Here is a 23,750-nt window from a genome sequence, read left to right as displayed (position 1 = left end):
ATGGAAGACAAATGGACAAATGCAAATTTTCTGTTATCTATCTTTTGATTTTCAATTTAGACATCTATATAGGATGGATTAATTTGATTACCATGCCAGGAGTCCTGTGCAATCCTCACTAGTTCTTTTACCTGTTCTTCATTACCTACTGGTGAGCCAGTAACATTAAAATAAACAGATCAAAGGTCATTCAAAATCAATCATATCTAGGTGTTGTAAATAAAGTCCTTTATCATTAGAAATAGGTAAGTGTGAAGAGAAGAAGTTTCTATTTTCCTGTCACCAATTTCTTATCTTCCAGTCTTTCTTAAATCTGCCATGCCATGCAGCTTTATTGTCCTTGCACAAAATGGAGATTCATCGAACTCCTAAATGTACCAATATATTGTCTAATAAAATGATGAAAGTTTAAAATGGCTGGCAATTGCCATCTCTTTATTCAATCAGTCTCAAAGTTCAACACAACTATGGACAAATGGAATCAGACAGATCCATCAAGTACTATTGAAATAGTGAAGTGAAATAACACTTTACTGTATATATTAAAAAATGGAAATCATAATTCACATCATATATATAATACTCCTGAGAATGTCTTTAAATTCTCATTCCAAGACAAAACACTGCCTCTGACTTAACTACCATTACAGGAATGCATTGAAATGTTGGAGTATTTAGTTCATGAACAATGGCATCAGTCCAATCGAGTGTGGTGTTACTGCTGTAGACAAGGTCTCCTAATCAGTTATCTAGTGTGATGTTACTGCTGTAGACAAGGTCTCCTAATCAGTTATCTAGTGTGGTGTTACTGCTATAGACAAGGTGTCCTAATCAGTTATCTAGTGTGGTGTTACTGCTATAGACAAGGTGTCCTAATCAGTTATCTAGTGTGATGTTACTGCTATAGACAAGGTCTCCTAATCAGTTATCTAGTGTGGTGTTACTGCTGTAGACAAGGTCTCCTAATCAGTTATCTAGTGTGGTGTTACTGCTATAGACAAGGTCTCCTAACCAGTTATCTAGTGTGGTGTTACTGCTATAGACAAGGTCTCCTAATCAGTTGTCTAGTGTGCTGTTACTGCTGTAGACAAGGTCTCCTAATCAGTTATCTAGTGTGATGTTACTGCTGTAGACAAGGTCTCCTAATCAGTTATCTAGTGTGGTGTTACTGCTATAGACAAGGTCTCCTAATCAGTTATCTAGTGTGGTGTTACTGCTGACGACAAGGTCTCCTAATCCATTATCTAGTGTGGTGTTACTGCTATAGACAAGGTCTCCTAATCAGTTATCTAGTGTGGTGTTACTGCTATAGACAAGGTCTCCTAATCAGTTATCTAGTGTGGTGTTACTGCTGTAGACAAGGTCTCCTAATCAGTTATCTAGTGTGGTGTTACTGCTATAGACAAGGTCTCCTAATCAGTTATCTAGTGTGGTGTTACTGCTATAGACATGGTCTCCTAACCAGTTATCTTGTGTTGTGTTACTGCTGTAGACAAGGTCTCCTAACCAGCTTTTTCAATTACAAGATAAGACCAGTAGTGTGCTTCATTCATCATTTTTATTTGTTTTTTTATTTTTTTCCCTTTGTTTTTGTGTTCCTGGATTACCTAAGCATTCAGACTGTTGTCTTTGTGTAAGACAAACTTTACATTGGGGTCACTGTGGTTTCAGTGATGAAGTTACCAATGCATTCAGACTGCTTTCTTCCTGTGAGTGAGACAAACTTAACATTTGAGTCACTGTGGTTCAGTGATCAAGTTACCAATCAAATGTCTCATCATTGACATACTTGTAACAAACTTTTACTCAAGTATCGAAGCCTGTTTTATAGCATGCATGATTCCAACATAGTCATATGACGACCCAGAACATCATACATTTTGACAACATGGTACAGCATACTACAACAAATACCAATGTTGAAAATGTGGATTATGAATCCTTTCAGTTCATAACGAAAAAAAGACAACCATTTCTTTCTTTTTTTTTTTTTTTTTAAGCATAATCCCTAGCATGAATTTAATGAAGGCTAATGAATAATGGCTACAAACTGAACTTGGGTCATCCTTCCATTACAGATGATAATGATATCAGAAATGTTGTTTGATAAAACTTCTCACTTTCAAGATGCCGTAAGTAATTTTCTCAATTATATTTTTTTGTTCATAACGCTGCTTTATCTTAACTTGCAATATCATCGTCAAGAAAAAGATTTTTGAACACTCTAAATCGACCAAATACATCTGGGTTGCACATATTGTTCTCGCTTGACTTACACTGATGTTTTAAAATAGAAAAATATCCATCCATACGGTCATTTGATCATACACATTCACTCACTTTCACCACAATTGTGGAGATATCACACTGCTATCAAGAATAGTATAATGATGGTAATTAATGAACGTTAACAGGTTGTAGAATTCATGCTTGTTAAATAAATAAATCTATAAATTATATTTTCTTCAGAATAATAATATAATCAACAGTGTTTTCACTATTTAACATGTAAATATATTTTAGAGCAAATCTGACAATCAACAAAATGTTTTTGGTCCAATACATGTTTGTAATTAGCTTACATTGACAAATTTCCAAACAGCTAAATGCAAATTAAATGCTTGCCATCCAAAGATGTAATCATACTAGTATATTCTGAAAACACCACTTTGTTCTCTAAACTGCAACAATTCTTATTTACCTGGTAACATTCCTAATACAGAAATTATGAAGGAAGTGGAAAGTCCAGGATCTTTTCCTTAAAATCAAAACACTAAAAAAAAGAAAATGCAGAGGTTTCTTTGGGTAATAGTTAATGACATCTGAAATCAAACCTCTTTAATGGAAATATGATAAACTGAAAAGAGGAGATGGGAGGAGATTGTCTTTTTTTTTGTATGGCATTTGTTGTTTTGTTTTCTCAAAAAGGCGGCGATAGATGTGATGAAGCAGGATTAATGCAAAGCTACACAGTTGGCTGACGTGGAATGCGCGGTGCAAATCCCTTTGTTCCATCGGGACCTTTTGGCTGTCGAAGAGCAACCATGCGAGGACTAACCATATCATCGTTGATACTCTTCAGCCTACTCACCAAACGTTCAGGACGCTGTCGGTTCCTACAAAATTAACAGGAAACATGCTTTTACTTACAGTCTACCATGTCTACAAACTGTAGACTGAATATTTCTTTACAAATGTGACTTTAGAGAAAGGAGTAAGACTACAGTAAACCAAGCATCTAATGTAAACGGTAGAATGTAATAATCAGATCTTATAATGATACACAATTGATTTACTGTCCTGTACACATGCTGCTTTTATGAGCATCATTTCAACTGATACCTGATATCAACAAGCCACCAATAGGGCCTGTATTGCTCACCTGGTTTTGTTTGCTGCAACTGATTAATTAAAACTAAAAGAAAAGCATTTCGTGTACTTGTATCTATTTCCTCATGATGATTTCAAACATTTCCAAATCAAAGCTCAGTCACTTAACGTCTATGATGGGTAAATTCTTACATCTTTATACTGTCTTTCTCTTTTGATTCCTAGTAAGAGGTTATATGGTTATCAGGTTGGTATCTCAACTATATCAAATATATGACCAAGAAATAATGATGTACCACACCCAAGGGTCAATTCTTACATAACAAATTTGTATTTCTTTATGCCAAGTAATTCTATGTATATGTTGTTATAGGGTGAGGATTTCAACTGTTTCAAAGATACCACCCAGAAATTAAGTCAAGAGGGGTGAGGCCACACCAAAGGGCAAGTCCTTACATCACAACTATAGCAATGCTATACCTGTTTATGGGATGGGGATCTAAATTGTTTCATTCTTCCATTGAGCCCCTGCTCTAGGTGGCCTCCCTGAGATCAACCATTTATACAGAATTAATTCCACTTCACAAAAAGATGATTCAAACCAATTTTTGACAAAATCTAATCATTCCTACAAGAAGAGTAGGATTTTAAAGAATTTGTTTTATTTCCCCTATTGGGCCTGCCCCTCCTGCCCCAGGGGCCCAAGATTCACCATTTATACAAAATTTGTTCTCATTCCCCAAAGGATGCTTTATGACATCAGGTCACTTCAGACCAGGTGATCTTAAGACAGAATTAAGATTGAAGGTAGTGATATACAAAACAGGACAATTCTTCACTTAACTGTGTATTTTCATTCACAAACTTACGTGATCTTCCTAACACTACATGCTGAATATTTCTTGTTGCGTTGATTTTGTACAACAACAAATTCCACCTCATCCCCAGCTTGAATGTCCACTCCATCATGAACCTCTGTCATGTGGAAAAAAAGCTTCTTCCCTTCTTCTGCTGCTTCATAGTTGATGAAGCCAAACTAAAAAAAAAAAAAAAAAAAACACATGTTAATAGACCTAAAGAACACATCAGGATATTATATTCAACACAAGTAAAGATTGAAAAATCTGTAACTTATAGCACAATTTATGACATCTGATTCAGACTTTTCAACTTTATTAAATAGTAACCTGAATTAAATACATAATGGACAACATTTTTCTTGTTACTATCTATAAAGGGTTTTACTGTTTGTTATTAAACTGGACTAATCCTTAAATCAACAAATAAGCATTACCTAGCAGCAAGCACTGCTGTATCTATACAAGATGATGCCCAATGAGCCTGCATTACTCAACTGGTATTCAATGCTTTTTATCAATACATTAACATTTCCCATAAATGATGTTCAAAATGGATCTGATCTCAACCTATTTACACATACTTTGTAAACTTATAATTCAAGCTAAACATAAATTTTGTCTACAACTGATGGATCACTTTATGGGCAGAAGAAGCCTCTGGAGTATTGAACAAATTTGGCTCATGTAGCCCTGAGTATGGGCTCAGATTCATTTCTTATCACAAACCTCAGGCCTCACATGATGCTAGGCTTTTTGATCACATTGACAATTAATAAGGATCAAGGTAATTTCTTTTTTCAAATTTTTCACGCTTCATCCTTGGATTTCTTTTTTTCAAATTTTTCACGCTTCATCCTTGGATTATCATCCTTGGAGTAATGATTTAATGCCTAATATAGGTCATGGTCATTTCATACAAACAAATTCTTTTGCTTCATCCCAGGCGCCTACCAGTCAAATATCATGAACCAACACCAAATGATTAAGAAGTTGTTTGACAATTGACAGATACCATGCTTGCTAAAATATATATTCATTGCTTATTCACTCTAACCGTGTATGATCAATAGTCTCAAAAACATTTGTGACTAACATTCCCAGTCAAAGAATATACCTACCTGTCCCTTCACAGAATCCACCCTTGCACGGATGTACTTGCGGACAGCTGCAATGTTGACAGCCCGAGTGACACCATTTTTACCAACAGCCAACTGGAACTTGACAGCATCTGAAGTTTGAAGGAAGTCTCGCTTGTCAGCCAGACTTGTGATACCATAAGGATAACAGACTGACTTAGCACCCTCCTCTGTAGGGTCAACTTGCACCAGCCCACTGTACTCTTCTTGTTCTGGGTTTACAATTCTCATTGGTCGAATAATCTTTCCCTTGAACACACCCTGGTCTCGCAAGACCTCTTCCATAGGGATAGTGCCCTTAGCTACTTTACGGATATTTTCTGCACTCACTTTGGCATTTTTTCTGGTGACAGTATACTCTACCTCATCAGCCAGGTCCAGTTCTGAGGGATCTCCATCAAAAGAGCTACAAAAGTATGAATTAATCTTGAGTTCAAAAATCAGTTCGATATAGATCTTTCTGACAATTTTTTTTCTTAATTTGCTTTATTTCCTGATACAATATTATATCAAATGAAATGTAATGGAAGTAAAGAAAATAACATATATCTTCAACGAGTTCAATATATATATAAAATTTTCTTTTTGGTCCACTTGTTTCAAATCATAAAACTTGTAACTTAAAATTGTCTGATCACTTCATCAAAATTGATCTGAACATTTCTACTATACATTTATTTCTCAATCTAATACAAGAGATCCCAGAGAGATCTTGGTGCCCACCATGGTTTGATCTTTATTTGCCCTTTTAAAGTTGGATTTTTCCCCCTTCTTTTCACTTCTCTGTTTCTGCTCTTTATAAGACATTATGATCATTCCTTTGCAGAAACAGTGATGATAATCTTTACCTGCCAAATCCAAAATGGTCACCTGTAACCCATTTTGTTTCTTTTGATCAGTCCCAAAATTAAATGGGCACAAAGAAAGATCAAAGGGAACATAGGTATGAAATTTGAGAGATATCAATTTAGTACTTCTTCAGAAATAGGAATAACAGTCTGTACTGAGCAAAATCCAAAAGGCTGCCAGTTGACCAGTTAGCGTTTCTGATCAGCCCCAAACTCAAATAGGCACAACTAGGAACCAAAAGGAACCTATACATAAAATTTGAGAAAGTCCTTTGTAGTAGCTCTCAAGAAATAGTGATAACAAACTTTCAAAGTCAAAATCAGAGCTGGTCGCTTGTTGGCCAATTCGTTTTTTCTTCTCAATCCCAAAATGACATAGACACAACTAGGGATCAAGGGAAACCTACATAAGAAGTCTGAGAGAGATCTATCCAGTTCTTCTCAAGAAAGAGTGATAACAAAAATTGTTTAAGGGCTGACGACAGACCACAGACGATGGTGGTGATGATGATGGTAGGCTAATAAACTTGGTTAAATCCATTCATTATTTGAAATTAATCATAGCAAACACACAATTGAAAATTGTTCTTTAGTTTTAACAACAAAATATCATCTCTATTTGAAAAAGTTGTCAAGTCACTTAATAATTACCTAAAATGAAAGAAGATTTCTTTCTCATGATCCGCACTTTCGATAAAGCCATAGTTCTCTTTGAGTGTTGCTACAAACCCAAGACATTTACTGGCCACATTTCTAAATAGCACCCTCACATTCACAGCACCTCTAGTATTGTTCCTCTTGATCTCGGCAAGGTTAAACTCAACCTGTAAAGCAAGTGGTATTTTATCTTAATAAAGATTACATACTTTTCCTTCCCATCAACACACAATATTTTATCCTCAGAATTCCAACACAAACCTGTATATGATAAAATATTTGTGAGCTAATGCTCATCATCACAGCAAAAATATTTTACTAAGTCTCCTCATTAGAATAAATGTTACTGTCTCTTGTCAACAAGATATTAGGAATGACAAAACCTGAGATCCCAAATTATTTTCATTAATCCTAGGCAACGTTTAACCTTTTTCTTTCTTTTTAAATATACATTACATTTACAGTCTTGTCCACAGTATGTGAATCATGTAGTACATGTACCATGTTAAAAAAATTACATTGCCATTTGAAATTTCAAAGTGAAAATGGTGTCAATCTTTTAAATGATAGAATGCTAATTTATCTATCACTATATCTGTGTGAGGACCTATCAGAGTTTGCACTAGGTATTTAATAAATGGCAAGATTTTCAGATTAGTTGGGGTTCTTCTGTATGGTACAAAGTCTTTTCCATTTTCAACAATTCAAAAGGATAAAGAGACTGATTCAACACAAAGTCTGCCTATGGCTATATACTTACCTGGTCATCATTCTGAGTTATTTATAAAACTACCTTGTCACCATCTCTGGGTGGTGACCTGTGTTATATATTTACCTTGTCACTATATCTGGGTGATGATCTGTGTTATATATTTACATTGTCACTATATCTGAGTGATGATCTGGGGTTATATATTCACCTTGTCACCATATCTGGGTGGTGATCTGGGGTTATATATTTACCTTGTCACCATATCTGGGTGGTGATCTGGGGTTATATATTTACCTTGTCACTATATCTGGGTGATGATCTGGCGTTATATATTCACCTTGTCACCATATCTGGGTGGTAATCTGTGGTTATATATTTACCTTGTCACCATATCTGGGTGGTGATCTGTGTTATATATTTACATTGTCACTATATCTGAGTGATGATCTGGGGTTATATATTCACCTTGTCACCATATTTGGGTGGTGATCTGGGGTTATATATTTACCTTGTCACCATATCTGGGTGGTGATCTGGGGTTATATATCTACCTTGTCACCATATTTGGGTGGTGATCTGGGGTTATAGATTTACCTTGTCACCATATCTGGGTGGTGATCTGTGTTATATATTTACCTTGTCACCATATTTGGGTGGTGATCTGTGTTATAGATTTACCTTGTCACCATATCTGGGTGGTGACCTGTGTTATAGATTTACCTTGTCACCATATCTGGGTGGTGATCTGTGTTATATATTTACCTTGTCACTATATCTGAGTGATGATCTGGGGTTATATTTTCACCTTGTCACCTTGTCACCATATCTGGGTGGTGATCTGTGGTTATATATTTACCTTGTCACCATATCTGGGTGGGGACCTGTGTTATAGATTTACCTTGTCACCATATCTGGGTGGGGACCTGTGTTATATATTTACCTTGTCACCATATTTGGATGGTGATCTGTGTTATAGATTTACCTTGTCACCATATCTGGGTGGTGACCTGTGTTATAGATTTACCTTGTCACCATATCTGGGTGGTGATCTGTGTTATATATTTACCTTGTCACCATATTTGGGTGGTGATCTGTGGTTATATATTTACCTTGTCACCATATCTGGGTGGGGACCTGGGATCAACAAGGTCCTTCAGCTGATATGGTACCTGCTGGATAGTTCCTTCAAAGTCGAAAATTATGTTCCCACAGTCTGAATCTTTGTTCTTGGCTGTTTGAAAAGCAATTTGATATATTTACTGTCAATATTCCTACTCTATTTTCTGGATCATATGCCGTGTGAATTTTCTGAAGGATGTGAAATTATTATACAACTTTAACCTGAATATTCCTTGCTACTTTATTATAGTACACTTAATATCTACTGCCTGATTCTGAACAGCATTAAAAGTTTTAAATGTTTGATTGGCCAAGCTGATCTAAAAATAACTTGTTTTTAGAATAAATCTCAATGAAATTTCCATCTACCTCTCTAGTATAACTTAAAAGATATCAAAATTGTACCCTTTTCTTGAAATAAAAGATAAAAGAAAGTTGAAATAATTTAATAAAAAGATTCCTTAAATCATGTACAATATTTTCAAAAAATCAAGGAAAACACTTTAAACAATTGTATTTTTTCATTTTAGCAGTTGTTTGGAATGACTGAAACAATATCTATCATTAACACGAATTCTTTAATTTTCATGCATAAATATGGATATAAATTATGGTCCACTCTTGACTTGCATGCATATCAATTCCAATCTACTACTGTAATGAGATGGAAAATGAATAATATGCATGCAAAACAATACAAGGGACTGTGTAATAGGTAACAGAGGAAAACGAAACAAAAATATATTAATAAAATATACTGACTTCATTCCATCTACATGGGAGCAGTGAATGGATTGCCCATGAGAATGTACTCTTTCTGTTTACCTAGACACTGAGGATTTCTGGTTAGTTAATTATCACATATCAATTTAATTTTTTGGGAGTAAACATTTTTACAAAAGGCTTTTTCAGAACATGAAATTGGTTTATAAAAAAAGATTTCCCAGCAGCAATCCTTCAAGGTTAATTCAATAGAAGACATCAGATATTAAACACATAAATATGCTAAAAGGGCTTGGTATTACATTCACATCTAATGTGTTTATCCAATAATGAGGCCCAAAGGACCTTATCCATCATTTGAAATAATATTACAAGATGTATTTTTTTTAAGAAAGATATTTGTATACATAATATACTGCACATGGTAACACCAATTTCACGAACATATAAGTTCAGGCTTCTTTAAATTGTTTCAGCAGATTACTAGAAGTTAAAACGTAAATCGCTACGGTAGTCATCTTGGAAACTTGATAAGACATTGACACTTTTGGTCCAGGTGGTCTAAACTATTCTTTTATTTCACCACCACATTTCTAGTTACTGTGAACATGTTTATTATAGGTCAAATCTTACACCAACTAAGAAGTTGAGATAGTGATATATAGTGAGAGGAAATACCAAGCCCATTAATAGCAGGTGATGCAGATCTGTTGTCAGTATATTGAAATGTCCGTGAATGACCGTACTTGGACTTGTTTGTAAAGCAGGCTCACGTTCAATTGTGCCTATATATTTCTCTGGACGGACATGTGTGAAGTTGACACTGCCTTTGGGTAGATATTTGATACGAATGGCCATCAGTCGATCCGGAGTAGATATGTCCTGTCAAGAAAATGTTAAATTTGGAAGTTATTAGAATATGAAGACAGAATATGATATAAAGTTTGCTTCGATAAGTATGGTTCCATTTGTTCTGTGGTGATAATAACACATCATGCAAAGTGAAATCCTCCCTAATTGGGTTGGTATTGCACACCAGCAAAAACATGTGCACCTTGAGACTTGGGTTTTGACTTTTGTATTTATTTCGTCATAGGTGTAAATCATATGGTCTGTGGGTTGGAACTACTGTCTATATGATTCAAGCAAGACCATTTACAGAAGTAAGTTCAAGTATATCCTAACCATTTTAAATACAAAACAAGAGTCCAAATAGGCCTGCAGCAGTCACCTGGTATATACTTAATTTTTAAAAATCCATTTGGAGAACTTAAAAATGTGTGTATAAAATTAATTATGTAAATGAACAAACACAAGGTAATTGGGCCTTAAAGCTAATCTAAGAATAAAGAAGACTAGAAGTGTAGTCTACAAACTTAGTAGCATGTTACTGCTGAACAATATTTGTACAAATTGAAGATTGCCAGAAATGTTGAAGGAATCAATGTGTAAAATTTCCAAATTTGTGATAATGAGCAATTTCAATACTGTATTGTGACGTATAACTCCATAACACTAAAACAGAAAAAAGGGCCATAACCCTGCTATCAAAGGTTGTAATTCTTAAACTGATACCATGAAATATCGGGCCAGGTGAACTAACAAACCGGTCGTTCGGAGAGAGTAAACAATGTCTTTGTACATGGAATTTTAGATTCAGATTAATTCAAATTCATGTATTACTCTCTGTCATGCGTATAAAGTTAAACAAGAATTCATACCAAAACAGTGCATTAAAAAGAGGCTCCAAAAGGTAATGTGATGAACTCGGCTACCTCCGATCAAAGCAGCGAAGGGTGGTAGACACAAAAACGAGTGTCCACTAGCATTAGTTTGAAGTTGATGATCTTTATCAATTTCTCTCAAAGTGTGTTATAATTTTGTGAAGAGTCTAATTTTAAGTATTACAAACCAAAAATCAAACGCATGGGAAAAAAACAACGAAATCTAACCATTTAATCCCTTTAAGCAGAAATGTCCCCCTCAAATGGATATGACTGAAACACCATAAATATAGATGTTAATCTTACCTGAGTCACAGTAAATTCAACTTCTTCTTGTGGTTTCACTTCTTTTTCTCCATTCAACATTTCACTGAAGTGAAAGAACATGCGGGAGTCCCTCTCTGCACAGTGAATAAAGCCATAGCCATCCTTCAGGCTAACAATTACACCCTGTGTAATGAAAAGTAATAGTCAATGTACTCACAAAGTCAAAGTTAACATTTCACATTTAGGAAAAGAAATTTCAGCAAAATGACAGTTAATGTACATACAAATCAATCAGACTGAATGTTAGATTTAGGTCTGAAAAAGAAAAACTGATAGCTGCTTATAGCCAAGATACTAAAATTATAAAACCTTATCTTACATTCCAACATTAAACACTAGGCAAATCATTGCTATATTTATTGTTATTATCACTCTGAATATCCAATGCAACAGACCGTTTCCCGTTTCTCTTTGTTCTGTTCAAATGTTTCTTTCTCAAGAAGACAGATGGATGTAGCACGCTGTAGTTTGTCACGTCGGTCTGTGGCAACCTTGAATTCGACCAGATCTCCATGACAAAGGGTGTAGTCTCCCACCTGATCTTTGTCCCCAAATGGCATTTCTGTTAAGCTGAAAAGTCCATAGCCAACAATATATATCAAACAAAGTACATACTAACAAAAAGTTAGTCATTTATGATTATAATAAATTGAATGTAATCAATGGCCTCTATTCTAAGTTTGTATTGAAAAGATATGAAATTGTATTGCAACATACCCTTTTGGACCCTCGAAGTTGATTCTTCCCCCTAGTGGATCACTTTGTCTGCGGCCATTTTTAAGGGTTTTGACTACATTGCCAACAATCCTATCCAGACCAATATCCTCAAATATCACTGTACCTTCTGGAAGACTAGAGATATTAACTGCCACTTCTTTTCCCTACAAACAAACAAAATAAATAATTAAAATAAAAACGTTTTTCTTCCTTGAAACAGTACATTTGCTAAAACTTGGTAAAACATGTAAAAATATATTCTTCTTTTGATAAGTATACTGTACAGTTACGATCTTAAATCACATTTACAAGTAATGTTTAGAAATTACTTACATTTCTAGTCTGCACATCAAAATCTACATCATCACCAAGTATAAGATCGTTAATGTCGCCCTTAAATTCACTGTAGTGGAAGAAGATTTCTTTGACCATGTCTGCCCGCTCTATGAAGCCAAAGGAGTCTTTCATTGAGCACACCACACCCTGACATCGTGATTGTACTGCAGGGACTGCCATCACCTCCAACTTCCTTGCATGTATGTTTGCATTTCTACGTGTAAAAAACGTTAAATTGAATTCTATATCATTATAACATCTATGGAGTGGGTCTGATCAATATTCTGTAACAAACAATAATAACCTTCCATCAACTGTTACAAAGCTGTACCTTTATTTGCTTTCAATTTAATTCACTTAACATCTTTTATAATAATTGAAGATTTTCATCTTCTTTTCCATTTTTTGCTGACATGTCATTTAAGAAATATAGTACAAACCTTTTGTCTGTAGCTATGTAGAAAGTGACAGTGTCTCCACTTTTGATCTTACAAGCATTTCCAGTTTCAACTACATCATCAAGTCCATATGGTAAAAAGAACCATTCACCGTTGTGTTCATATGTTACTCGTCCTAGACCATCTGCTTGTCCATTTATACAACCCTGTCAAACAAACACAGTGAAATCACTATTTTGTGACAAATCAGTGGGGACTGAGGTGTGCAGAGCTCACTTGCAACTGATATTTATGGAACTTTTTATAAGCTACGAGCTTACACTCCATTATACAAGTCATGACTGGTGGAATTTTCCATGCAGCCTAAAATTATGATGTCAGTTCAGAGAGTGTTGGTGACTCCAGTCCTAGTGAGGGAGGGGTATTTTTCACTTCTACTACCTGTCTTATTTATTTCATAAATACCAGGTATAAAGATTGATTAATGCCAGCACATTTATGACTCAGAAGTGTTCAAGCTCACCAATTCAACCCTTAAATTTATCAGAACATTGGTGAGAATTATTCTTCAGCATGACATACGTTTTTGTTCTTAACTGGTCTTGCTTCCTGCACAATAGATCCTGTAAACCTCTCCTCACTCAGCACCTCAAATGATACCTCGTCCTTATCTATTCTACCTATAGAGCATGCAATGGGGCGTCCTGTTCGGCGGTCACAGCTCATTTGGAATTCTACAGCATCTGAATATGAAAACAATAATCATTTAGCTGAAAACATGACACAACATGAAACATTACCAGCAACATCTCATTCATCATAAATTTGACAAATACCCTGGAAAATCTTACCTTCAATGCCAATACAATTTAGATGTTGAAATATTTTTTTAAGAAATGTACTTATGAAATTTGGAATGTTTATTCCAAAAGTGTTGCTATATCTTATAATGGAGACTGTTTGCTTCTATCATATCCTCTACAAAATGATACTAAAGCAATAATGTTATTATTTCAAATCCTCTACATCAACCTTAAAATCCTCAACGTTATTTTAATCATAGCTGCCAACATCATGACTCACCTCCAATTTTCACAGTGTTAATGTCGCCGGCATATTCACTGAAGTGAAAAAACAGCCTTGCCTCCCTGTCACAACATTGAATGAATCCATATGAGTGTAGCAGTTTTTCTATAAACCCAGTTTCTCTGATGTTGCTCGTACTTGCAGGTGAAGTAGGTGATAGTATAGGACTAACAATGTTTGAACCTTGCTGATAGGATAGAATGGCAGGATCCTGTGCGGGCGGCTGGAAATTCTGAAACAGCAATGAAATGAAACACTGAATTCACATATTTTCCTACTTCATCCTTAAGTTTGACCAACAGGTGATAAAAAGATGTTAGTAGAAATGATTGTCATTGTAACCAGCCGATTTAAACTTTCAATCAGTTTCACTGGAGTCACACTTTTACATTGAACTGTGAAAATGACATCAGATTTATTTGCACTGTAACATCAATGAAAGACTGTTTCATTTTAACATATGACAAATGTTAGTACTGGTGAAATGATTCATTCTACTTGATGCAGCATTTGATTGGTGATGGTGTCTTAGGTCTTCATGTCTTAATATGTAAATATTTGAGCAAGTATCCAGTTCAAAGTCTTAAACTAATAGACTATTATGAACATGTGTATGTAACTAAAAGATTTCTACGATTATCACTATTATCTGTCCTAATTATTACCTTCCACTGAGGACTGTTCATTTTTCTTACAGCTGACATATTTGTTGATAGTTCTAAAAGTTCCGATGTTGACTTGTTACTTATGTGATGTTACTTTGTCAGCGTCCCCAGATGGGCAGTCTGTGCAATGTGTTCTTAGTCGGGCAAAAGGGATGATTCCCTTTAATTGCTTGTAGTGAGTTCCTGGGTCTTTGATCAGTTCAAAAACAAATGAACTTTTTAATGGATGCTGAAAAGAAGGAAATATGCAGGTTAAGATATAAAAATAAACCATTCATATCTGATCATATTTGCCCCCTACAAGACCAACCCAGTGACTTGCTGTGTCAACTTAGTCATTTGTTTGGTAACTATAAAGCTTCACACATTGGTAGGCAATTCCTGTAATTCACTACTTCTCACCTGAAAAGGCAAAAGAACATTTCCATTATGTCTCTATATTTCATGGCTGCATACATCTTGTATGAGATAAAAATGTTTTTATTTTCAGAGGTTTTTATAGCATTGAAATTCACATGCGTACTTTGGTTTTATGATAATGAATACTTTCAATGCTTTATCAATGTCACTATTTCTTTAAGACGCTTTTTCAAATGATTATTATGGCTGCCATAATATATGAAGAAACTAGGATACTTAACTTGTTCAGGAAATAATGTTGTAAGTTTAAGATGTCAAAGATAAATGATCCAGAAACAAACCTGATATTTTGTATCCAATAAGTAAATTGTGGGGCACTTTCACAACAATAGTAAAGACATTTCTGGGATGGAGCATATACAATTCAATGATATTTATGGGTATGTTGTTATCTATTGTAAAATATATGTAGGTAATGTAGTCAGTGACGCAATATAGCCATGCCCATGACTACAGTAGACCTATGGCAATGTGTCAAGAACTTCTTACGTCTGAACTCAGGTAGACTATGGTATTTTAAAGTTTCTGTCTCGCTAATATAACATATTACCCCATTTTAATTCATCTTAAAAACTTTCGAAAATTGGTGTAATGATTGTATGACAAAAAATTTTACTTCGTTGTAGCAAAAATTAAAAGACGCAGAACAGCTGTAAATTGCTGAGGCGACAATATTGAAGATATTTACGTTCGAATTTCGAAATATACAAGTCAGAAAATGTACCAAAAGGCCAATATCTGGCTACATAAAAACTTTCTTCTTTTCCCTACACCATACACTCATTCCTGAAAGCACGAAATTTTGTCATAGAAAGATTTTTTACCCCTTTTTTGCACAGCACTGCCACAAAGCCGCCATCTTACTCCATTACCACACAAAGTGCTTTTTGTCTGCAAATGTCATAAAACAAATAAAATACCATATTAAACGTTAATTACTTGATATTTTCATACACTATGTTATACATTTCAAATAGTCTGCTAGAAAATTTAAAAAAGACATTATTTACACTACCATGTCTTTCTTTTTATTTGTTAGAGATTATACACATGATTCAATGACGTCACACACATCAACAACACTCTTCCTCAGTTCCTGACTCACAGTCACGAAAGTATCTAGTCAAGTTGAACGTTGATCGATTTCTTTTCACTTTTGGTAAGTATTTACTGTTATATATATCGATAAAGCAAATCAGATCATATTACAAAGGACTAATAGAAACATATGACTTATTTCCGGTATTCTCCAAATCAAGTTGACAATGCAAGGTGGTTGTTTAGGAACTGTCTGTATCAGTAACAAATAGTAGTTACTAGTTTTCTACATCTACTTTTAAAGCTACGCTTACTAATTTCTTTTGGCGTGCAGATGGTTTGGTTCAATGCATAACAGTGATTACTACTTGTACCTGATATAGGGATAAATTAAAACAAGATCTCGGATTTACTTATAGTATATGATTACATGAATGTCTCCCTTGACACTGTCTTACAGTGGCCTTGAACTGGTATTTGTTACTCCTTGCTCAATATGTGATGTGGTACTTACAGTGTTACAATTTGTTCCAAACATTGAAGGTACTACTTACACTGAAGGTGGTGCAGTGACCATTAGACATGTTATTGGCCTGAAATATAATTTAACAAAAAACATGACAGTTATAGGATAGATATTCGACAAATGATAGGATATATTGATACACAAAATAAAAATTTTCTTATTAAACACTTCCATTCACATCTTCATGAAGGTGCTCTTGAAGATTCAGCTGAAAATTGTTAATCACACAAGGTGGTGTTAGCACTGCATTATAACCTATAATGCTGCCGTTGCTCCAACTAGAAACAGGTACTGCTTACAACAAAATGCTGTCAACACTCTCTCATCATCAGCTTTTATTCACTTTGTGATGTCACATCATCTATAGGTGTTGTACCATTGCTGCCTATACTTTCCAGAAATCTTGACATCAAGGTGCTATCAGCCAATCAGTGCTTTACTGACAACAATTAGGCAATCATGGGTTTCTGGAGTTGTTTGCAAAGATGAAAACTTGCTTATTTTTGTAGAAGCCTTGGCTATTTATCAATGAAATATAGACTTACATGCTATAATAATCAATAGTAGGTAAGTGTTACATCCTCATGAACTGTACTTTATCTTACTTTAATGTTGTCAGTTAGTAGAATGAATAATAAAGCAGCGTACAGGGTACACGTAATTGTCGTCTATAGAACAACTGATCTTTCAGGGGTCTGGAAAAATATTTTAAACCACTAGGCACATGACTGGTGGGATGAAACTCGTCCGGATTGGAAATTTACTTGTCCAGATTCAGCTATGAAATGGTGACTTAATCAGCAAGGATATGACATGTGACTTTTTTGTATTTTATTTGAAGTTTTAGTGAAAAACCTATGCAGTGATGGCTGCTTTGCGTCAGACATTTTGCTCGACTTGGGTCAAGTCGTAGTGTTTGTTTACATCCGACTGACTAGGTGCTGTTAAGAACGAGAGCATCTGACATCAGTTTGACCACAGGAAAATGACTAAGGTATTCCGAATGCAATATTTGACGTCATGGGAGTTCTGGTGTAATCGAAAGTTAGAGAGCAGACTTAAATATTTTGTTTTCGAAGTGCCGTAAACATGTTTCTTTGTTTAAAATTTTCTTTACATTTTTATTGAAATTTAAGTTGTAACATTAATATCACTGGAAAAAAGCACTTGTCCGACGGACGACTGACAAAGATAAATCTGGTTGTCCGAGACAATTTTCACTCGTCCATGACGACCGGACGAGTGCTTTTCCGGACCCCTGTCTTTATATTGTTGACAATCTTGTGCATGTGGTTTGACAAACAGACAGTTTACCATTAATATGGTCCATACATTAAGCAAAAGAATCATAAATATATCCTTATATGAAGATGTTGATAGGACATTTACAGTAAGCAATATAAACTTTGTCAATTGACCTGGGACTGTTTCATTATTTCACATTCTCTGACAAATTATGTGATTGGTCTTTGTAAATTCTGGCTAATAGTGTGATTGGTCCTTTGTAAATTCTGACAAATTATATGATTGATCCTTTGTTAATTCTGACAAATAATGGGTTGGTCCTTTGTTAATTCTGACAAATAATGTGATTGGTCCTTGGTTAATTCTGACAAATAATGGGATTGGTCCTTTGCAAATTCTAACAAGTAATGTAATTGGCCCTTTGTAAATTCTGGCAAATAATGTGATTGTCCTCTGTAAATTATGTTAGACAGATTGAAAGAAGAACTATAAAGATGCCTTTGGAATGGTTATTTGGTCGTAAAAAGACCCCAGAGGAGATGCTGAGACAGAATCAGCGGGCATTAAATAAAGCCATGAGAGAGCTTGATAGAGAAAGGTCAAAGATGGAACAACAAGAAAAGAAAGTCATTGCAGATATTAAAAAAATGGCTAAAGCTGGACAGATGGTAAATATAACAGCATATGTCTGTTCACTGCAATTATTATAGTCAAGTGGAAAAATATTACTAGAAAGAATCTTCTTACTGATATCAGTCAGATGATAATTAAGATTGATTTACATCAACTATAAGTGAAGTTTTCTATATCAAAATTTATTTTACAACAATGTGTTTCTTAAGTTAATGTTAGTTATTTCACCTCCTGAAAAGGAATTATCATTTTAAGTAGGTTGTCATACATTTCAGGTTCAATGGTAATCATTTGTTATCTATGTTTTTGTCAGGATGCTGTAAAGATTATGGCAAAAGACTTGGTCAGGACAAGACGGTATGTGAAGAAATTCATACTGATGAAAGCTAATATTCAAGCTGTGGCACTTAAGATACAGACATTGAAGTCCAACAATGCCATGGCACAGGCGATGAAGGGGGTTACAAAAGCAATGGCGACCATGAACAAACAGGTACCATGTGATGAATTTTTGACACCTATATAAATAACAATAAGCTCAATGTAGGGTTTTTGTGATAAACATATTGATACCAGATCCTTTTAAATTTAGTTTTATTATTTTTAAAACAAAGTAAGGTACTGGTATTTCCCAAAAATTAATGCAAGGTGAATGTCCATATGACACAGTTCTCCTCAGTAACTTTCTAAGAACTAAATGAAATTTGCAAATAAAATAAATCAATACCCTGAACAAGCTTGGCACTTGAATGCATTAGACTTTAGTACGGTTGTTTTTACAAATGTGTTTGTTTTTCTCAGATGAATTTGCCCCAGATTCAGAAAATAATGATGGAATTTGAGAAGCAGTCAGAAATGATGGACATGAAAGAAGAAATGATGAATGATGCTATTGATGATGCTATGGGCGATGAAGATGATGAGGAGGAGTCGTAAGTGTTATTTCAATAACCCACTTCTAGGTAGGGAAAGTCCACCCCATTCAGTACTATAACCTAATTATTACAGGGAAAATCTGTCTGATCCACTTCTATAACCCTATCCTTATAGGGAAATCTACCTGATCCACTTCTATAACCCTCTCCTTACAGGGAAATCTACCTGATCCACTTCTATAACCCTATCCTTATAGGGAAATCTACCTGATCCACTTCTATAACCCTCTCCTTACAGGGAAATCTACCTGATCCACTTCTATAACCCTATCCTTATAGGGAAATCTACCTGATCCACTTCTATAACCCTATCCTTATAGGGAAATCTACCTGATCCACTTCTATAACCCTATCCTTATAGGGAAATCTACCTGATCCACTTCTATATCCTTATCCTTATAGGAAAAAAATCAAAACGATTCTCTATAACCCTATCCTTATAGGAAAAAACCTACCTGATTCACTCATATAACCATGAAGAAAAAGGTAGTAATAATCTGTTTTAGAAATGTGTCTTGATAAGTGGTTTGGAAGAATTGGAAGATTGAATTTAATAAAATTTTTGTTTTTTGAAATTGTAATGTTTAATAAAAAAAAATGGTTATTTTGATGTTACAGAGATGCTGTGGTAGCACAGGTGTTAGATGAGTTAGGACTACAACTCACTGACCAGCTATCAGGTAAGAAACTAGATACTTATGTCGCAGTGTTTTATATATAAACTTCTTGATATGAATGGATGATGTAATAAGACAGCTTTTCACCACATGTGGGTTTACATCCTGTCAGTGATGAGAATATAAATTTGATTCCTAAAATGTGGAATTTATAAGAAGTAGTGAATTTAAAAACTGACTTCTAAAAAAGAAATAACATACTAGAGGGTATATTATTAATGGTAACATGTAAATATACTTTTTGTTGATATAGTATCGTTATCAGTTTAACACTCAGCCATTTTTGAGTGTCAGATGTCTATGAGTTCCTTTATACTTGTATTGTCTCTAGGAGCAAGCTTTAACTTCATATATGGTTTGTTCTTACAGATTTACCATCAACTGGTAAGTCCATAGGTGCAACAACTCCAGCCAACAAACAGCCAGCAGCTGCTGCAGGAGTGAGTGATGCTGATGCTGACCTAGAGGCTAGACTAGAGAACCTTCGGAGGCAGTAACGGAATTAGTGAGCAAGACACTTCAACATAGACTGTAACAGGAAACATGAATGGTTGTGTGCAAGTTTGTGTAAGGAGAAGGGCATAGACAAAACCAGATGTAGCTCAGAAGTTGAACTGGAACAATTTTGTTAACTACAGAGTGATTTTGATTAACAAGAAATATGTAGTATTTATCACATCTTAACTACATGATGACCCAAAGGAGCTTTGTATGGGTCGGTGAGTTTGTGATGTATAGATTTGATTGATGGAGCTCTCCTCTTCCTGATAAAGACAAGAAAACGACAGTCTGAAGGGTGATTTTTTTGTCAGAAATCTCCACCTAGTGACACTATCCAAAAGACAAGGATTTATTTTGTCTGTACTTCACATGGATAATTCTCCTGTGACAATTGTCAGCTGATTATATACTTTCTATTACAGTATATTTCTTGGTGTATTATTGACTGGCAAGTATCCAGTGGTGTTATAAACTAAATTTGATAACCTTTCTTTGATGAGCATGTGGATTACAAATAGATTTTTCAACTGATGTGAGGATATGACATAAAAAATGATCTAAGGGCTGATTGTCTTACAAAATCCTTGCTTTAAATGGAGTGATAGACATACAAAGATCTCATCACTAGGGTTAATATTTCTTTGCCTTACCTTTGATAATAGGGAATATCACATCCGATCAATCATATGTTTTAAACCCATGGATATTGTCATTTGTAATCTGCAATCTAGTGAAAAATTATACTCTCAGGGTGAGAGAAATGGTAACCACATGGACAACAGAAATCATTCTTTTAGAGGTGGCAGAAATCATATCCTCAGTGGTGGCACCAATCTTAGCCTCAGGGGTGGCACAAATCTTAGCATCTAGGGTGGCACCAATCTTAGTCAAAGGGGTGGCACAAATCTTAGTCAAAGGGGTGGCACAAATCTTAGCCTCAGAGCTGATTATAATCATACTCTTGTGTGTAACATGTAAAGGATATCTCTGTGTGAAAAGGAAATCATTTTATTGTGAATGGTGGAGTTTCACATTCTGAGGGGACGAAAAAGTGTTTCCTAATTCAGACGAGAAAACATTTTTTCATGACTGATGGGATAATTTATAGTTTTGTGCTTTGTCGTTGCATTGTATTAGTTCTGCTCAGAGTGTTTTTATTTAATGGAATATAATACTGTCGTAAATTTGATGATTTGTAAATAATGTATACATGTACATAGTATATATTCAATTACACATACCATATTTTACAGAAGTTAATAAACAATTGAATCATATTTACAAATTTGATTGTATTGTATATGTTTATACTTATTAGTGTTGAAGATTGGTAATTAGGTTGAAACAAGAAATTTGCCCAAGTTTCCTTTGTAATACATGTTGTTACCAATACATTTTAAGCAAGTGACAATATCATATCTGAAAAAAAGATTCTAAATAAAGGGGAAGTTTTAAAAAAAAACTTATCTGTACTATTGTCTTTCGGAGTATTTCTGAGATAAATTGCCAATTCCTTGTTATTTTAAGATTTAAAAAAAAAACAACATGCATTAAGTGAGGAATAATATTGCCTCTGTCTTCAATTGTTGAAAAGATTAAATATTTGAAATTTTGAATAAAAAACAGTGAAATCTGATGAGGATAACAAAAGTATGCTAGTTCGTTATCGCATTGAAGATGCAGAATAGTAAGAACCTGTATAGTCTCCTTGAGAAAATAACAAAAGTTCTGAATCAACAGCAAATGTACAAAACGTTATAGGCAATGAACACTGAAAAAAGGGACACTGGAATCATTGTGTACACTGAAGTAGTCATTACAACAGGGGTAAATATACTAGAATTATCATTATCTATACTGAATTAATCTTTACTACACACAGAAACATGGTTAGGATTTTGGTAGGGTATGGTATGATCACTAGACAATATCAGACATGTATTTTAACCTGATATGAGACATATAATGCATTAATAGTAGAAAATTCCTCTTCAGACTGTAGAGAAGATATTAACGTGCTGTAGAGAAGATATTAACGTGCTGTAGAGAAGATATTAACGTGCTGTAGAGAAGATATTAACGTGCTTCAGCTGCTGATTTTGTTCTGCTTTCGTAATGAAAATTTCTGCAAATGAAAAGATAACTGCTGTTCTACTTTATTTTAAGAACATGTCATCTCAGTTTTGTATCTTGGGGTATTTAATGTGAGTTAGGATTCTGTTCGATATTATTGCAATGGCTTTCAACCAGCATCTTTTTATTCTGTAAATATACTCAAATTGTTATTGTGTAACCATTGCGGCTTTCCTCAACTGACAACAAACAATCAAGATATCTTTTTCTGCTTGTTTTCATAAAAAGAAGGATATTATTGAGATAGAAATATATTGATATTGTTTATGAGAAATGATTATGGTACATCATTACATGGTAAATGTATATTTTATAAAATTTCAGAAAATTCCAGATCTTTGTGAAATTCTATTCATTCTACTTGTACCACTTATTTTAAATAATGAGCATGACAAGATTACACTGGTATGTTTTTGAACAGACAGGGGTAGTTCTGTAACTGTTGAATTTCCCTCAAATATAGCATAAACCAAATTTCAAAATTTATTTTCCATGCAAAATTGTGGAGGTATCAATTTCATCACATCAAATATTTTTAGTACAAGGTTATTTTTACCAAATAAAACGGTAAATGATACTAACTTTGCTGTAATTTTCCTGGGGAAAAAGATGTACAAGGCACATTGAAATTTGATTTTGCAAAATAATCAAATGATGATGCCATTACTACACAATGTCAAAGAATAATGTTACTGTTTCCGTTGGTTTTTTTTTTTTTATACTTTTTTATTCTTTCCCCCGTTTAAAATGTACATTTGAAAAATTCTGTCATAATTTAAAAACCAGGTACGTTCACTTCAGAAGTAAACCATCAGATATCTATATATTTTATACTTCCTTAGTATTATAATGATTTAGTGTAACACAATAATGGAAAGTTTCTTAGTTTTTAAAAAAGTAGTAATGAATGATTTAACTGATTAATGATTGTATAAATTAACATAAATGGATAAATGCCTATTAAGTAATTGTAACAGACTCAATATTAAAATTATGAATGTCTA

The 23,750-nt window shown here is 34.3% G+C and overlaps 2 protein-coding genes across 4 annotated transcripts; one reads left to right on the top strand and one right to left on the bottom strand.

Moving 5' to 3' along the window:
- Positions 1-1,539: 1,539 nt before the first annotated feature.
- Positions 1,540-15,937, bottom strand: LOC132565178 (cold shock domain-containing protein E1-like). 2 transcript variants are annotated; one of them, XM_060229805.1, is made up of 15 exons: positions 15,883-15,937; positions 14,639-14,867; positions 13,971-14,205; positions 13,470-13,630; positions 12,930-13,093; positions 12,487-12,703; positions 12,154-12,317; positions 11,832-12,006; positions 11,416-11,559; positions 10,132-10,267; positions 8,653-8,774; positions 6,826-6,998; positions 5,309-5,732; positions 4,200-4,366; positions 1,540-3,116 (listed from the first exon to the last, which is right to left on the bottom strand). In XM_060229805.1, the coding sequence occupies exons 2-15, from the start codon at positions 14,675-14,677 to the stop codon at positions 2,966-2,968; spliced, it is 2,472 nt and encodes an 823-aa protein (XP_060085788.1). In that variant the 5' UTR covers positions 14,678-14,867; positions 15,883-15,937; the 3' UTR covers positions 1,540-2,965. The 2 variants fall into 2 exon arrangements, with proteins under 2 accessions (XP_060085788.1, XP_060085790.1); XM_060229807.1 differs by having other exon boundaries at positions 10,159-10,267.
- A 191-nt stretch (positions 15,938-16,128) lies between these two features.
- On the top strand, positions 16,129-23,750 carry LOC132565197 (charged multivesicular body protein 2a-like). 2 transcript variants are annotated; one of them, XM_060229827.1, is made up of 6 exons: positions 16,129-16,217; positions 18,337-18,535; positions 18,814-18,993; positions 19,302-19,432; positions 20,054-20,115; positions 20,482-23,750. In XM_060229827.1, the coding sequence occupies exons 2-6, from the start codon at positions 18,362-18,364 to the stop codon at positions 20,607-20,609; spliced, it is 675 nt and encodes a 224-aa protein (XP_060085810.1). In that variant the 5' UTR covers positions 16,129-16,217; positions 18,337-18,361; the 3' UTR covers positions 20,610-23,750. The 2 variants fall into 2 exon arrangements, with proteins under 2 accessions (XP_060085810.1, XP_060085809.1); XM_060229826.1 differs by having other exon boundaries at positions 16,168-16,217; positions 18,341-18,535.

The sequence above is a fragment of the Ylistrum balloti genome, unplaced genomic scaffold (genome assembly GCF_031769215.1).
Source record: "Ylistrum balloti isolate Yb309-2 unplaced genomic scaffold, AGI_CSIRO_Ybal_v1 Utg369700, whole genome shotgun sequence".
Classification (NCBI taxonomy): Eukaryota; Metazoa; Mollusca; class Bivalvia; order Pectinida; family Pectinidae; genus Ylistrum; species Ylistrum balloti.
This window is presented reverse-complemented; position numbering and strand designations above follow the sequence as displayed.